The sequence below is a fragment of the Mytilus edulis genome, chromosome 13 (assembly GCF_963676685.1).
Source record: "Mytilus edulis chromosome 13, xbMytEdul2.2, whole genome shotgun sequence".
NCBI lineage: Eukaryota > Metazoa > Mollusca > Bivalvia > Mytilida > Mytilidae > Mytilus > Mytilus edulis.
The window spans coordinates 13830824-13848476 of record NC_092356.1 but is presented as its reverse complement, the minus strand read 5'-3'; the positions used below and the strand labels follow the sequence as shown (position 1 = coordinate 13848476).

The following is a 17653-nucleotide window of genomic DNA, read 5'->3' as shown; positions in this document are numbered from 1 at the left end:
TTCCTGTTTACAAAAGTATGAATTTTTCGAAATACTAAGGATTTTCTTATCCCAGGCATAGATTACCTTAGCCGTATTTGGCGCAACTTTTTTGAAAATTTGTCTTCCTTCAATTTTGAAGATGGGTTTAGAAAGGTACAAAAATATTCTATTATCTTACAATCTGTTTCAATCTGGTATAGCAAACTAGTTTAACTACCATATTTAATGAGAAGAGCATTCTATTTTAGTATTCGGGAAATTAAAGTCAAAATCAAATCTCATGCTAATTAATGTGTCATATATAAGGAACGTTCACTGTATACACACATTTATGTAAGAAATCGATTTCAATTAACGATAAAAACGTGAGGTTCCGATTTCACTGTATCCCCACATAAACTTTCTACCAGACTGTCGAAAGCTAACGAAGTCTTAGATCACAATGAAAGTCACTGTGTCTGTTATTCTTACTGATGAGAGTAAGTGGTTGTTGAAAGTAAACTTTGAAGTAATAGTTGTTTGGTACTCCAATCTATCAGAATACCGGTATTACATAGTCCACACTTTTGGTACTCCAATCTATCAGAATACCGGTATTACATAGTCCACACTTAATTATTAAGTGGAATGAAATTAAAAGAAGTGTTCATATCGGGGCCTTTTATATCTGACTATGCGGTATGGGCTTTGTTCATTGTTGAAGGCCGTATGGTGACCTATAGTTGTTAATGTCTGTGTCATTTTGGTATCTTGTGGACAGTTGTCTCATTGGCAATCATACCACATCGTCTTATTTTATATTCATCTTCTTCATTGGCCGAAATACGATACCTCTTGTTTTCGACTTCTAATTCATAAAATCAATTTCCAACAAGACTATAATGTGATATACAGTTTATTATATTAAGTTTGCACAATGAAAGATTAGTAGTCATCACGGATGACTACTAAGATTTTCAAAATTTCAGTAAACATCAAATTAACATTCCGCCTAATGCTGCCCTTATTAATAGATAGTATATGATTTACAATATATGAGAACTTATAGAATATTTTAATTTCCTTCTATTTTGATATAAAGATGTTTACTTTTCCGACGTAAACAATAACAACAGGATATTATAAATATTTAATATACTACTGGATCATTAACCATGTTGCATTAGAGCGTAATTGACAGTTACAGGATACAGAAGCTTATTTGATGAACTGCTTGTGAATTATGAATTCGAATGGCGATTGGTAACACGCTGTTGGTATCTGCATAACAGGAGACGTTTATTCTGTCATTGTTCATTAATAAAGGCAACGTTTAACACTGTTCAATAGTCATACATTGATTTAACTAAATTAGAGGTTAAAAACCAAAATCACAACAAAAATAAAAGAAAACAAGAAACAGAAACATTAAACAGCTACAAAAACAAATGCCAATATACACAAAAACCGACTATTTGATAATAACTGCCATGTTCCTGACTTGGCAAGGGAAATTGAAAAGACGCCGAACGAAGAGACCATTGGTAGATGGATTATAATATGAATTTTATAACACATGTAAAACAATATTAATTTACATCCTTTACTAGTATTTGTTATTTATCATTGAATATAGAGGTAAAACGTTGCTAGATAACTTTTTATTGAAGACCAATGAAGTTTTTTCTTTAACATGTTTAATAAAAACAGAAACGAAAAAAGGACTTTGATCGTCATTTTTAAAATTTACGTACTTATTCTAATCAATGCCGTCGTTTGTAACATTGCTTACGTGGATATCACTGTAAAAGCAACAATCCAAACAATGAAAACAAACTTCAAATACTGTGAATAAAAACACTAAAATATTTATATTTCATTCACAAAAAATGTTGAATTAGATCTGCAACTGGACTATCATCGATGGTATCATTCGTCAATTGGCTCTATATCTGTATCATTATGATTAATTATAGAGGAACTGTTCAATACAATCTCTTTATAACAACATTTCAACTGAAAAGTTAATCCAATCAGAATGTTGCTTTACAACTAAGATTAATTTTATAATATTGATCCTGATCAATTGCTTCTTTAAATATTGGTCTTGGAAATGTAGTTACAGGGTTTTCAGCAATTAATGGTCAACACTTAAGCTCATTTTGATATTTCGTTTTTGATTTATTTCCCCGAATGTGAACATGCCATTTAAGTAATCAAATGCAAAACATGTTCATGCATCATTACATTGCATCATAGATCAAATCTATTCATTCAGTGTTTACTACGTTCACATGTGTTAATATGTCTTTTGATTGAGTTTAGCCATTTCAATTGATAGTCTTTAGTGTTTGTTTTTTTATGTTGTGGTGTTACACTATTGTTTCAGGTGAGGACGAAGGTTTTATATCATTAAAACGTTTAAACCCGCTGCAATTGTTTGCACCCGTCCGAAGTCAGGCATCTGATGTTCAGTAGTTTGTTGATGTGGTTCATAAGTGTCTCTCGATTCTCGTTTTTTTATATATATAGATTAGACCGTTGGTTTTCCCGTTTGAATGGTTTTACACTCCTCATTTTGGGCTCTTTATAGCTTGCTGTTCGGTGTAAGCCAATGCTCCGTGTTGAAGACCATACTTTTAGCTATAATGGTTTACTTTTATAAATTGAGACTTGGATTTCGAGTTGTGTCATTGGCACTCTTCCCTATCAGTGGCATGCAGTAAAAAAAAAACCAACTGACCTCTGTCTTCATTGTTATAACTTGTTGTAATAAAATTCACCTTAATTTCTTCTCCTAATTATATTTACCAATCCAGGGATATCCATATAAACATGTTTTCAGCTTCCGGGGATAGGTTTTTCCGATATACACATTTTAATGCGTTCTTAAGTAGCCTTATTTAAGTCCTACAAGTGTCCCAGGAAGATATAAGGGGCTAAGATGGTTTATAAGTGGCTCAAGTTTGTTTACCATATTACTTAATTTGTGATAATATGTTTATGTATCTTCCACCCATAGTGTGTCATGATTTAACTATTATAGTGAAATGTACGTGATTTCAGTAGCATGATTTAGCTATTATAATGAAATGTACGTGATTTCAGTAGCATGATTTAACTATTATAATGAAATGTACGTGATTTCAGTAGCATGATTTAACTATTATAATGAAATGTAAGTGATTTCAGTAGCAATTTCTTATTATTTTATACCTGCTACCACCGCAAATTAAATTAAAAAGGTAATGTGTATACCTAGTAACTGTTATCAACGGTTCACTGGTATCATCACTTTGTTGCCAATTTTGATTCCTCTTTCGATACGATGAACCAAATTAGATGGTAATTCAAGAACACAACAACACCAATAAGATATTTATAAGTCAGTTCTTCAAACAACACACGCACCACACTGTGTTACTCAGCATATTGTATTTTATTTTTATCTGTAGTCTTTTATAATTAAATGTTAATATGCGGTATTTTTTCACGTACGAATAATATATAGATAAGAATTGCCTATTTTAAAGATCCTAGATATGTTTTGAAATACGTCAAATGCAAGGAAAAATTTATATGCAACTGGACATTTACCTAGTGTATTCAATGTTGTATTCTTCGGAATTAATATACTAATCACAATTGCGGTTATATATCGATGACACGTCAACTTCATCTGTATGTCTGCATTATATGTTTACATAGTTTTAACCGTCGGATCCCAATTATTGTCACGTTAGCCTACTATGTCTGTTTGGGTTGCTCAGCAAGTACCAGGTAAAGATGTGTTCTACTCGTTCGATTTTGTTTTCATGAACTCCCCCTTTTTAATTTACAGTGTAGTTATACTTTTCGTTGTTATCAATGTCAGAAGAAATCTAGTATTACTGTACTTATTTGTAAGAATCCAGTTAAAAGGATTTCATTCAAAAATGCTAAGTTGAAGCTAATTACACCCTAAAAATGTTAAGTGAATATGGATATTTTTTATATTTAAATACACTGTTGCCTTTGTTTTCATTGAAGTAGTGTTCGGGGCTTTGGTACGATCGCAAACCTTGAAATAAATAATCCCGTAAACTTACCCAAAAGAGATAGAATTGTCAGTATATGCAGTTAATGTGATCGTGCTGAGCTTGGTTCTCATATAAAGATTTTCACAATGTTTTCTGCTTAATTTGAATCACTCACATTTTTTCCTCGATTTTTAATCACCAAATGCAAATTATTGTTCAATATTTACTTACCTTCAGCAATATGATCGGTATCACTAGCAGATAATATAAGCTGACCTTTCCGGAGCATTTGAGATCGACCCAGCGTTTATAAGAGAGGTCAAGGTTCTTTTTAATCGGTCTTTTGTATTGAATGGTATATTCTTTCGATTTTAGAAATTCACGTTTTACCCTCTAGACCATTAAATGCTGTGTTTTGGTTCCTCAAACGTTTGAGTTTTAGCAAAACTAATTGATCGATCAATACTATATGAGTATAATGTTACCTCGTACAGTTGTTATCCATTCATTAGATGTGTTTGAGCTTGATTTTGCCATGGGCTTAGGTAGTTATCAAAGGTACCAGGATTATAATTTAGTACGCCAGACGCGCGTTTCGTCTACATAAGACTCATCAGTGACGCTCATATAAAAAAAGTTGTAAAGCCGAACAAGAACAAAATTGAAGAGCATTGAGGATCCAAAATTTCAAAAAGTTGTGCCAAATAAGGCTAAGGTAATCTATGCCTGGAATAAGAAAATCCTTAGTTTTTCGAAAATTTCAAAGTTTTGTAAACAGGAAATTTATAAAAATTACCACATAATTGATGTTCATGTCCACACCGAAGTGCTGACTACTGTGCTGGTGATACCCTCGGGGATGAAACGTCCACCAGTAGTGGCATCGACTCAGTGGTGTAAATAGTTATCAAAGGTACCAGGATTATAATCTAGTACGCCAGATGTATTTTCCGTTTAGAATTTTCCTTGGAATTCAGTATTTATGCAGGTGTTGTAACTGAAATATGCTAGATACCTTTTTGTTAATTCACTTTTCATCATCATCGTTATTGATTTACATCAGAATCAAATGATGTAATAATCTTGAATGTCATTTGAAAGTCACCCTGACTGTATATTATGTGGACAAACACATCTGCCGCAGACAGTAGTTCAATCGATTGGAAAATCTTTTTAGCTCATTGTTACTTTTACATGATAAAACTATAATACTCCAAACGAATTGATAAACACCTACAATTTGACATTGTGTTTGCTTTAATACATATTATCTAAGGTGTAATAAAATTAACTAAAAGTAAAACATCATTTATCATTGAAGCTGTTTACACAACTTTCAATTGAATTTTTCGAAAAACTAAGGATATTCTACCCAAGGAATTGAATATTTTAACTGGTTCGACAAAACCTTTGGAATTGTGGATCCTCAAATTATCTTCAACTTCGTACTTTGGCCTTTTTAACTCTTTTGATGCGATCGTCACTGCTGAGTCTTTTATAGACGAAACGCACGTCTGTCATTCAGAATTTTAATCTTGGTATTTATGATGAGTTTATATATAAGTAATGCTGTGTTTGACGCAGCTCACTTAAATCAAAAAGATAATGATGAAAGTGTAGAAAATTTGAATATTTCAGATAGAACTTACAAATAAGTCAAACTTTATTTAGTAACTATATTTTCACTGAATTAGTACACATTTTTTGTTTAAGGGTCAGCTGAATACCGACTACGTGAACGATATTTTTTCGCCGTGATTAAGACCATTTGGTGGCCTTGGCCTGTTATCTACTCAGTTTCGGGCTGTTTTCACTGATACATTAACCAACTCTAATACCATAAAACAGAGGGATGAACATGGGTTGTAAATAGTTTTGCCCTACGTATAGCACTATATTCAATCAATCTATTATCTGAAAAAAGAACTAGAACACACCCGCGAAATCGCGGGCATTAAGATTGCCCTTAGCTGTTTTTGGCAAAACTTTTAGGAATTTTGGTCCTCAATGCTCTTCAACTTCGTATTTTATTTGGCCTTTTTAACTTTTTTGGATTCGAGCGTCACTGACGAAACGCGCGTCTGGCGTATATACAAAATTTAGTCCTGGTATCTATGATGAGTTTATTTAGAGCGGGGTTGAAAGTATGTACTGTTGAAAGATGAATTTTTGTTAAAGATTTTATAACTGGAGTATGTCAAGAAAGGTATAAAGATTAATAGAGGTATTTGGTGAGGACAGTTTTTTTTTTAACCCTCCCCCTTTTTTTCAAAGTCCGTTATTTTTTGTTTTCTGTTTTTCTGTATACTATGAACATACATATACTATAAATAAAGTGTTTTTGCTTTTATGACTGGAGAATTTCAGGAAAGGTATAAAAAGTCATAGGTATTTGGTGACAGGACATTATCCTTTGCCCTCCCCTTTTTCCAAAGTCCGTTATTGTTTGTTTTCTGTTTTCCTGTATACTATGAACATACACTATATACTATAAATAAAGTGTATTTGCTATTTACTATTCCTTCCAAGGCTACTATCCTAGGCAATATAGTCATCAAAGAGTCTCCTTATATAATAAATATCAGTGACAACTGCGGATAGTAAACTTGGAATTGATATAAATAAATAGCAAATACATTTCCTTTATAGTATATGTATGATCGTAGGATACAGAAAAACGCGAAGTAACTGTGCTGTCTATAAGTAACTATGAAAATTATTTGTGATCAATCCGAAACGGGAGTCTTGACTATGACTTAAAAGTCCGCCCGATGACGGACACCTTTATTTTCATTTTTCTTTCAAAATAACCTAATTTAAATTCTCATAAGCAAGGATGACACATGCGACTTTCCATGGTACCCATAGGAAACAGAATGATGATGATTGGTTAATTGTGGAAGGAAGAGAAGCCACACATAAAATGAGGTCTTCTGGTTTAATAGTATAGATTCATTTCATTAATCGAGGTTTTGCCTTAATATCTGAATGATGTGTTACACTTTATACTTCTCGTCATAATGACCAGTTGAAAGTATCTGATTATATTGCAAAATTATAATGATTATGTTCGAAGATTGTGAACTGGGATCTCTAAAATTCCAATGTATAAATATCGGATTGATACCGATGTTAAAAAATATATTAATTGAACACAACATTAAAGTATATAAGTTAAGTATGCAACCTTTAAAAAGAAAGTATGTTTACATCTACATGCTCCCTATTTCATCTGAGTCGACTAGTTCCGTTCTCTGGGTTCTTTAGGTTGCACATTAATTGTTAAATCTTAGCTATGTTCCTAGGAAAATCTATTCTATCTAAAAGTAGTCATTTCATTAAGTTTATTTCACCATCATCCTTTTCTTTATGTGTAAAGTAAACTAGAGGCTCCCAAGAGCATATGCCGCTCACCTGACTACTTGGGTTTTTGAAATCATATAAAAAAAAGATAAAATCTTAACAGATACTTAAATAATGATCGATCGGCTACAAAGTAACAACACTTGGTCAATACCTCATAAGGAACATTCATGCTATGTTTAGTTTCATTCCATTTAATGGTTCTCTTAAAGAAGACATTTGTATGTATTTCCCGTATGCTCCTATGTGTAACTAAGTCCCCCGCTGGCGGCAATCTTGGATGATGGATCGGCTACAAAGTAACAATACTTGGTCAGCATCTCATAAGAAACGTTCATGCTACATTTGGTTCCATTCCATTCAGTGGTTCTCTAAAAGAAGTTCAAAATTTAAAAAGTTGACGACGACGACGGACGACGACGGACGCCAAGTGATGAGAAATTAACATAAATATGTACACTTCAACGTAAAATATTGACTGGTAAGCGGTCTCGAATACTTGTGAATCGGGAGATTTCGACAAAATTTAAACAGAATTACACTCCAGGATCTGATTACAATTCAGAGGTTTGGCTAGCCATAAAGCCAGGTTCAACTAACCATTTCTTCTTTAAATTTCTTATACCATTTCAGAAATATTGCAGTTGTTTTCAGATAAAATTGAGAATGGAAATTGGGAATATGTCAAAGAGACAACGACCTGACCAAAACGCAAATAACAAATAGTCTATATATAATGGACGTTTTGTCTTGTTGGGACCGAGAGTCAACCAGCAGAGGTAACGACCCAACTATGCAAATACTGGAATGTTTGTCCCTTAAAGTATCACTAACTCAGTAGCCATGGCTTCGGTACTAACATGTTTTATAAAGTTTTCTTTTTCATTGTGCGCTGATAATTTTAGAAATTATCAAGAAAGAGTTCCCGCCTCTCTATGAAGCTGATCATATTTTGGAATGTTTTTATGTCGCTTTTGATTATATAACTATAGCGGATTTAGGTATTCACGTGTATTCGTGAACGCATTTAAAAGTAAAATCACAAAAATACTGTACTCCGAGGAAAATTCAAAACCTAATCAAATGGCAAAATCAAATGATAAAACACATCATACGAATGGACAACTGTCATTAAATTAAGTTCTTAATTTCCCTATGCATGCAGCCTTAGAAATTGAGAAAGTTGTTGATAAGTAACATGATGATGGGATTAAAATTGTATAAATAAAGGCAACAGTAGTATACCGATGTTCAAAACTCATAAATCGATAGAAAAAAACAAAACAAAATCGGGTCACAAACCAAAACCGACGGAAACGCATTAAATATGAGGAGAATGACGACACAACATTAAAATGTAACACACACTGAAACGAACTAAGCATTAGACAAAACCCGACGAGAATAACAAATATAACATCAAAACAAAATACTTGAATTTGGGATAGAAAAGTACCGTGACACGTCTTACAATTATGTGAATTCACACTCACATATAAGAGGAAACAAACGACACAAAAGAAACACAACGTTAAAATGTAACACACACAGTAACGAACTATAATATAACAATGAACTGACTTGGTACAGGACATTTTTTTAAGAAAACAATGGTGGGTTGAACCTGGTTTTGTGGCATGCCAAACATCCCGCTTTAATGGCCATGTTAAATATAATATTAAACCAATATTTAACAAATCAGTTTGAAAAATTGTATTTATTTCGATTTTTCCAGATTATCAGCTTGTCATTGGTTTAAGTTCACTGTTCTCTTCCTTTTCCGGTAAGCCTCCTTTTCGTTTTAGTAGTCTAAATCCATGTGACAGCTCTGCTGCTACGTCATCAAACGTGCGATTTTTTGTTTCGGGAACAACTAATACTATGAAAATTATTGTTAACAAAAGAACAGCACAAAACGGCAGATAAACATATCCCGATAATCCTTTCTGAAAATAGAAACAAAACGTATAAAAAAAATTGAAAAGAATAAGTTTGAAGGAGAAATTCTGAATTATAGTTTCGACAAAAGATAGGAAATAAACTCATCATAAATAGCAGGCTTAAAATTTTATATTTACGCCAGACGCGGGTTTCGTCTACACAAGACTCATCAGTGACACTCGAATGAAGATACCTTCTTCTCTAAAAACTAAATGCAAGTTTACAGAGAAAGTTCAACTACAATATAAATACACATAATACTAGTATTTAATGATAAACAGATGCAGTAAGATACAGTAAAACGAAGTACAACTTCATGATGACATACATGTATAATAAATGGTTAAACTAAATGTGAAGAAATCGGCCTGTTGCTTTGTTACATGGTGGGACTAACCTTTTTATTACTACAATTATTTGATTCAATTCAATTCAATTCAAATCTTTATTACCATAAAACTACATATTTATAGTATGTGACACAACATAACAAAATGAAAATAAAAAATAACATCAAGATCATTAATATATACAATAAAAGTAAATATTTTAAGAGTCCCCTGTGCTCAGTTCAATAGACTGTTTTATTTTGTGGGTTTAACCTGGTTTTACAGCTAACTACACCTACCAGTTATATGACAGTTGTTTATAGTTTGTGGGTTTAACCTGGTTTTACAGCTAGCTACACCTACCAGTTATATGACAGTTGTTTAACCTGGTTTTACAGCTAGCTACACCTACCAGTTATATGACAGTTGTTTAACCTGGTTTTACAGCTAGCTACACCTACCAGTTATATGACAGTTGTTTATAGTTTGTGGGTTTAACCTGGTTTTACAGCTAGCTACACCTACCAGTTATATGACAGTTGTTTATAGTTTGTGGGTTTAACCTGGTTTTACAGCTAGCTACACCTACCAGTTATATGACAGTTGTTTATAGTTTGTGGGTTTAACCTGGTTTTACAGCTAGCTACACCTACCAGTTATATGACAGTTGTTTATAGTTTGTGGGTTTAACCTGGTTTTACAGCTAGCTACACCTACCAGTTATATGACAGTTGTTTATAGTTTGTGGGTTTAACCTGGTTTTACAGCTAGCTACACCTACCAGTTATATGACAGTTGTTTATAGTTTGTGGGTTTAACCTGGTTTTACAGCTAGCTACACCTACCAGTTATATGACAGTTGTTTATAGTTACAGCTAGCTACACCTACCAGTTATATGACAGTTGTTTATAGTTTCTTTATATTGATAAAAACAAAGAGAAGATAATCCCTTATAATACTAAGAAATGGTGACTATATTCCGTCTTAGACATAACAAGCATTTCCTATGTGTGCATATTTAGTTTAACAAATCATTGCACATTGCACAGTCACTGCGGTGCTTGCTAATTAAGATAAGCAGCATGCTCAACTTAAAACAAATCTAGATTTACATTATTGGAAATACTTGATATAAATCTGTGTTAATTTAATCTACAACTTATGGTAGCAACCATAAATTACTTGAGAGCATAATCATCCTGCTCGTTTTATGAACGGCAATAGACTATACTGCGCGTGAAAAAATGTAAAACAAGAGTGTACATGTATATCTAAAATTCACTTACCTGCATAAAACGAAACACAAGCATCAATATAAAGTTACACACCCAGTTGAAACATAGAGAAATGCTCATAGCAGCAGATCGGGGTTCTTGTCGGAAAATTTCCCCGACAACAAAAAATGGAATAGGACCTGCAACAATGCAATAAAACATCATTATAACACGACAAGGATTAAGTAATTTTTTTTGCCTTAATAGACATTTTTTTAAGTTTTCAAATTAATAAATATATAGATATATATTACTAGTAATTTAAAAGGTATTATGACTCTGAAATGATGGAAAGAAAATAGTTTGCTCGTAAGATGCTTTAATATTTTTACAACTGGTATACGAAAGACCCAGCATTGAGTATGTGGGAATAAGATTTATTTTCTATATTTTATTAACGGCTTGAAACTACTTTTCAGTAACAACGATTACCATAGATCGATATGTAATGTGTCTCGGGTTCACGTATGTAAAAAGTAAAATCACAAAAGTACTGAACTTTAGAGGAAAATCAATTCGGAAAGTCCATAATCACATGGCAAAATCAAAAAACAAAAAACAAAACGCATCAAAAACGAATGGACAAGAACTGTCATATTCCTGACTTGGTACTGGCATTTTCAAATGGTTATTCAGTGGTCGTCGCTGCTTGTCGGTGCATTTTATATCTGACTATAGGTCATGGGTTTTGTTTACTTTGTTGGTCGTACGGTGAGCTAGTTGTTCGAATCCTCTTTATGTTGACTCTGTTAGATAGTTGTGTCATTAAATATTCACATCTTCATATATTATATCTATTGGAACTAAAACACAGCTCCGTATTTTACACTTATTCTCGAGTCGAGATTAAGAATTGAACGATGGACACTAAGGGCGTGAATTTTTCTTGCTACCTGATTGGATGATATCACGAGACGTGAATAATTAAAATTTATTGATTGGTTAGAACAATCCAAACCAAGTAAATGGTCTTCAATCCCGTAGAGTATCGGATTTGTCGTCTCTATTTTAGCAATTAGATTTTACACAGGTAACTTTTATCTATAAATAGACGAATCTTCTGGAGTAAACAACAACGTTAAACGATACTATAAGTTCATAACGTGTGACCTCACGTGTGTGGTAAAATTTGTTGATTGGTGCACTTGGCTATTCTAGTAAATGAATTAATCTACAAAGCGAGAGCTCTTTCCATTTTCATCAGCTAAGAGTCGAATTTAGCACTTTTCGAAAGGCTATCGCTTGTATTTAAGTAAATATTGTCAAATCATGTTTGGTATTTTGACAATTTTACACATCAAGTATGACCAAAGGGAGATAACCGTTTTTGTTTTGATGAATATCAGTGATAGTCAAATACCCTTATCAGTACAGAACGTGGTTTAAAAAAATGCCCTTTCGAAAATTTACTTATACATAAATAAGGCCGTTAGTTTTCTCGTTTGAATTGTTTACATTGTCACTTCGGGGCCTTTTAAAGTTGACTATACAGGTTTGTGCTTTGCTCATTGTTGAATGCCGTACGGTGACCTATAATGGTTCATTTCTGTGTCAGTTTGGTCTCTTGTCGAGAGATGTATCATTGGCAATCATACCACATCTTTTTTTTTATATTATATAAAGTAAAACAATAAAATGACAAATCATGTTACTAATACTCATCCATGTATTTTTATAGGTAGAGAGCAGAAATGTTTCTTGCAAGATTAAAAAAAAAAAGGTTCACACTTAATTATTAGGACGAAAACCTTCATATACGTCTCAGAAATTAATATAAAGGGACTAATAACAGGAGAATAGTTAATATATAAAAGGAAAATTTGTTCAAATACCTCCTCCCAACTACTATGGTTATAATTTTGAAAAGTGTACACCGAAACATCACTTTAATTGAATACTAATGCTCATCTGTATTCTTGTCTTTAATTTTTTTTATGTGCTTTATTTATATGCCTCTTGTGTATCTTTGTTACATATTTGTTTCTATAGTGGTTCATGTTATAACACACTATTGCCTGTTGTACCTCTATATTTGTGTCTATAGTGATTAAGGTTATAACACACTATTGACTGTTGTACCTCTATGTTTGTGTCTATAGTGATTAAGGTTATAACACACTGTTGACTGTTGTACCTCTATGTTTGTGTCTATAGTGATTAAGGTTATAACACACTGTTGACTGTTGTACCTCTATTTTTGTTTCTATAGTGATTAAGGTTATAACACACTGTTGACTGTTGTACCTCTATGTTTGTGTCTATAGTGATTAAGGTTATAACACACTGTTGACTGTTGTACCTCTATTTTTGTGTCTATAGTGATTAAGGTTATAACACACTGTTGACTGTTGTACCTCTATTTTTGTTTCTATAGTGATTCAGGTTATAACACAATGTTGACTGTTGAACCTCTATTTTTGACATTTTTACGTATTATGTCAGTTTGATTTGTTCACACATGGTTGTCAATATATTAATGGAACTTTATGCGACTGTCATATAAGTGAGAGGTTTATCAAGCTAGAAAACCAGGTTAAATCCACAATTTTCTACATATGAAATGCCTGTACCAATTCAAGAATATGATAGTTGTTATCCATTCATATGATGTGTTTGAGCTTTTGGTTCTGCTAATTGACTAAGGACCTTCCGTTTTAAATATTCATCAGAGCTCGGTATTTTTGCTATTCTACTATTTACTACGGATATAGATATCTGTTATCGGTATATAATCAATAGATCTATTCTTAGTTATATCAATTGTGTGATAAAGGAACATACAAATACATACCTAGTCCTAATGCAAATCCCATTACATATGTATGCATAGCTATGATGCCTATGATGGCAAATATATTATGATGCGACTGAAATAAAGAACATAGATATAAACAAATGTGCTAATGAGAAAACTCTCCATCCAAGTCACAATTTTTAAAAGTAAACCATTAAATATGTCATAGTATGGTCTTCGACACGGAGCCTTTTCTTACACCGAACAGCAAGCTATAAAGGGCCCAAAAAAACTAATGTAAAACCAATTAAACGGGAAAAACGATCTAATAATATATAAATAACGAAAAACGTGAAACACTTATGAACGTCATCAACAAACGACAACTACTGAACATCCGATTCCTGGCTAAAGATAGGTTCAAACAAATGCAGCAGATTTAAACGTTTTAATAGATACCAACCTTCACTTTAACCTGAAACAATAGTGTAACTTCACAACATAGAAAGACACATAGGATTAAACATATGAAGTACAGAGAAGCAGGTCTTCAACTTTACATGAATTTTATAAAGATGAACTAACTTCAAGTTAACATTTACAGAAATATAAATTACTTTCCATGCTTAGTAGTGTGAATTTTTATGGAGATGAACTAACTTAAAGTTAAATTCTCCCTCGCCCTGCTCGTCCGAATTTAAAGTATTTAATCTCTAAATTCAATAGGCTATAAACAAAACAAACACAGATATAGGATTAGTTGCTCGCAGTAACATATCATTTTCTCTTGCGATACAATATTTTATTTTACTTTCTTCTACATATTTCTTCGATTCAAACCACTAAAATATGAATCCATGACATATAACATTGTTTCTCATTCGCATCTTTTCTTTTTCCTTGGTTAATACCTCCAACGGCTGTACGTATGTAATAAACAAAGCAGTAACTGTCAATTTACCAATGTGACCAACTTCAATTCGACGCAACTGCGAGCACCTTCGATAATATTACATTTAAATGCCAAACTTTATATAGTACCATTAAATCCCACCCGTAGAAACCGCCAAAACTTTCCTCGTGCATTATACACCCGACATCAAACTCTATAAATAGTACATACTGTTGCAGAACTAGTTATACTAGTTCCCATCTATAAATAATTACCACTAATAGCAAACGGGAAAACACCAATTTCAAACGAAATAAAATATATTTAACATTTACAGAAATATAAAGTCATATGTATATCAGAACGAGTTGTTTCTTAATTATCAGACTGGTTTTGGCCTTAGATGTTCTAGAGGAACTCAATAAGTAACCCATATGATGTGTTTAGTTAAAATACTCTGGCAAAAAGAATTAAACGAGTATGTTGCAATTTAGAACATAAATTGAAGCTGTTATAATTCATGTTATAATCACTGATGCAATATAATTACATTTTGATAACATCTCGATTTACCAAGTGAAGATTAAAATCACGCACAGACTACAGAAAAGAGACGAAGCTGACATTTCAGATCTTCCAAGAGGACAAAATAGATTATAATTCCTCACACATCCTTGTGCATAGAAGTATACAGATAGTTACTTAAAGGATTTATAGTTAAGCATCAGTGGTCTTGATCCATGCAGTGGTATAATGTTACTTGCCGTGTCCTTTAGACAAAGAGCGCAGCGCATCTGACGAAACAAATTACATATTTTTGTTTTGTTTGTAATTTTTTATAAGTTTTTAGATATGAAATTTTAAATTATTTCGGAACACTAAGTTTTTGAATCCCAATGCATAGATGAAATGTTTGGTGTACATTGCTTTGAACTTTTGTTGTTGTTTTATTCGACTATTTTATTCGAGTTATGTCTTATGTCTTAATCGTCTTATGTAGAGGAAATGTAATAAATTCTTTCTTCTTTTGGCCTTTTTTCTATATTCTTTTATTCTTTTTTACCCTTTATTTTGCACTTTTTAACCAATCTATTCTGTAAACCCTAACAAGACCCTCAATTATAGGTAAAAACAACTCACCTCCATATGATCTACGTATTGTAAATTATGGAATATTGTAAGAACTATGAACGACACCAACATGCATGACATAGGATATATCAAAAGAGGCCGCCGGCCTAGCCGTTCCATCAACGGTACGGCTGGGATTGTTGTTAGCATGTTTATAAGACTGGTACCACAGACAACCCATTCTACGGTGTGAGCTGGCACACCAGCGTTTTTATACATGAAACTTGAATAAGACATCACCTAAAAAAAGAAGTATACTTCATATAAAATATCATAACATAGTAAAAAAGAATATGTTCATAGTAAATAATGCCCCACTCGCAATATCGTTTTCTATATTCAGTGGACTGTGAAATTAGGGGTAAAATCTATAATTTGGCATTAGAATTAGAACGATCATATCATGTGTACTAAATTTCAAGTTGATTGGACTCTTAACTTCATCAAAAAACCACTTTGACCAAAAACTTTCACCTGAAGATGGACGAGCGGACGAACCAACGACCACACATTCCAAACAATACAATGCCTCTAAGTGGGGCATACAACCTGTACATAAAGGTCATCCTTGAAACAATAGAATTTCTACATTAAAAAGAGGAGCTAGCATTAACATTATCGGTACCAATTACGCCATCGGAAAAAAAAAAGATGGCGACTAAACAAGAAATGTAAACATTTAATAGACATGATATGTAAAGAAGGTTTGACTGCATCACCACATCCTTGATACTTAAGGCAATACCAACCATAGTCTCCTATCGTTTAAAAGTCAATAATTTGGAATAAAATGCATATTTTATCTTTAAGTTGTTATGGTGCAAGTAAGTACAACAGAAGTTTATCGCTGTTCAACGGTTATAAATCGTTTAAGCGAAAATAAATTCCCTTGTTTCATGGTTCTGTAAAATACTGATTTCGAACGGTAACGATAATGCGATGATGGAGTGCAAACATATAGTCCCGAACAGCAACGATACTGCGAACCTTGATGGAGGGTAAACATATAGTCCCGAACAGCAACGATACTGCGAACTTTGATGGAGGGCAAACATATAGTCCCGAACGGCAACGATACTGCGAACTTTGATGGAGGGTAAACATAGTCCCCAACGGCAACGATACTGTGAACTTTGATTGAGTGCAAACATATAGTCCCCAACGGCAACGATACTGCAAACCTTGATGGAGGGCAAACATATAGTCCCCAACGGCAGCGACACTTCAAACTTTGATTGAGTAGAAACATTTAGTCCCAAACGGTAATGATACTGCGAACCTTGATGGAATGCAAACATATAGTGTCCAACGGCAACGATACTGTGAACTTTGATTGAGTGCAAACATATAGTCAGTCCCCAACGGCAACGATGCTGCGAACTTTGATGGAATGCAAACATATAGTCCCCAACGGCAACGATAATGCGAACTTTGATAGAGGGCAAACATATAGTCCCGAACGGCAACGATACTGCGAACTTTGATTGAGTGTAAACATATAGTCCCCAACGACAACGATACTGCGAACCTTGATGGAGTGCAATAATATAGACCCCAACGTCAACGATACTGAGAACTTTGATGGAGGGCAAACATATAGTCCCGAAAGGCAACGATACTGAGAACCTTGATAGAGTGCTAACATATAGTCCCAAACGGCAACGATACTGAAAACCTTGATGGAGGGCAAACATATAGTCCCCAACGGCAACGATACTGCGAACCTTCATTGAGTGTAAATATATAGTCCCCAACGACAATGATACTGCGAACCTTGATGGAAGGCAAACATATAGTCCCCAACGACAATGATACTGCGAGCCTTGATGGAGGGCAAACATATAGTCCCCAACGGCAACGATACTGCGAACCTTGATGGAGTGTGAACATATAGTCCCCAACGGCAATGAAACTGCGAACCTTGATGGAGTGCAATAATATAGACCCCAACGTCAACGATACTGAGAACTTTGATGGAGGGCAAAAATATAGTCCCCAACGGCAACGA

At 33.4% G+C, this 17653-nt stretch overlaps 2 protein-coding genes across 6 annotated transcripts in view; both read right to left on the bottom strand.

The window, feature by feature from the left end:
* LOC139500670 (solute carrier family 2, facilitated glucose transporter member 1-like) overlaps positions 1–2966 on the bottom strand; it is a 40156-nt gene extending 37190 nt beyond the window's left edge. The window contains exon 1 of one of the 3 annotated variants that reach the window (XM_071289459.1): positions 2745–2966. Coding sequence is in view for 2 of the 3 variants with exons in the window: in XM_071289456.1 (XP_071145557.1) it covers positions 2773–2790 (18 nt within the window). In the remaining variant the exon portion in view is untranslated. Of the gene's footprint in view, positions 1–2704 lie in introns of all 3 variants that reach the window. The other 2 variants (XM_071289457.1, XM_071289456.1) reach the window with 2 other exon arrangements.
* A 6075-nt stretch (positions 2967–9041) lies between these two features.
* The window catches only part of LOC139501218 (solute carrier family 2, facilitated glucose transporter member 5-like), a 41279-nt gene continuing 32667 nt past the window's right edge, over positions 9042–17653 (bottom strand). For all 3 annotated transcript variants that reach the window (XM_071290215.1, XM_071290217.1, XM_071290216.1), the window contains exons 9-12: positions 15655–15885; positions 13680–13755; positions 10901–11028; positions 9042–9289 (exon numbers count right to left, since the gene is read on the bottom strand). In XM_071290215.1, the coding sequence (XP_071146316.1) occupies positions 9083–9289; positions 10901–11028; positions 13680–13755; positions 15655–15885 (642 nt within the window). In that variant the 3' untranslated portion in view covers positions 9042–9082. The remainder of the gene's footprint in view (positions 9290–10900; positions 11029–13679; positions 13756–15654; positions 15886–17653) is intronic.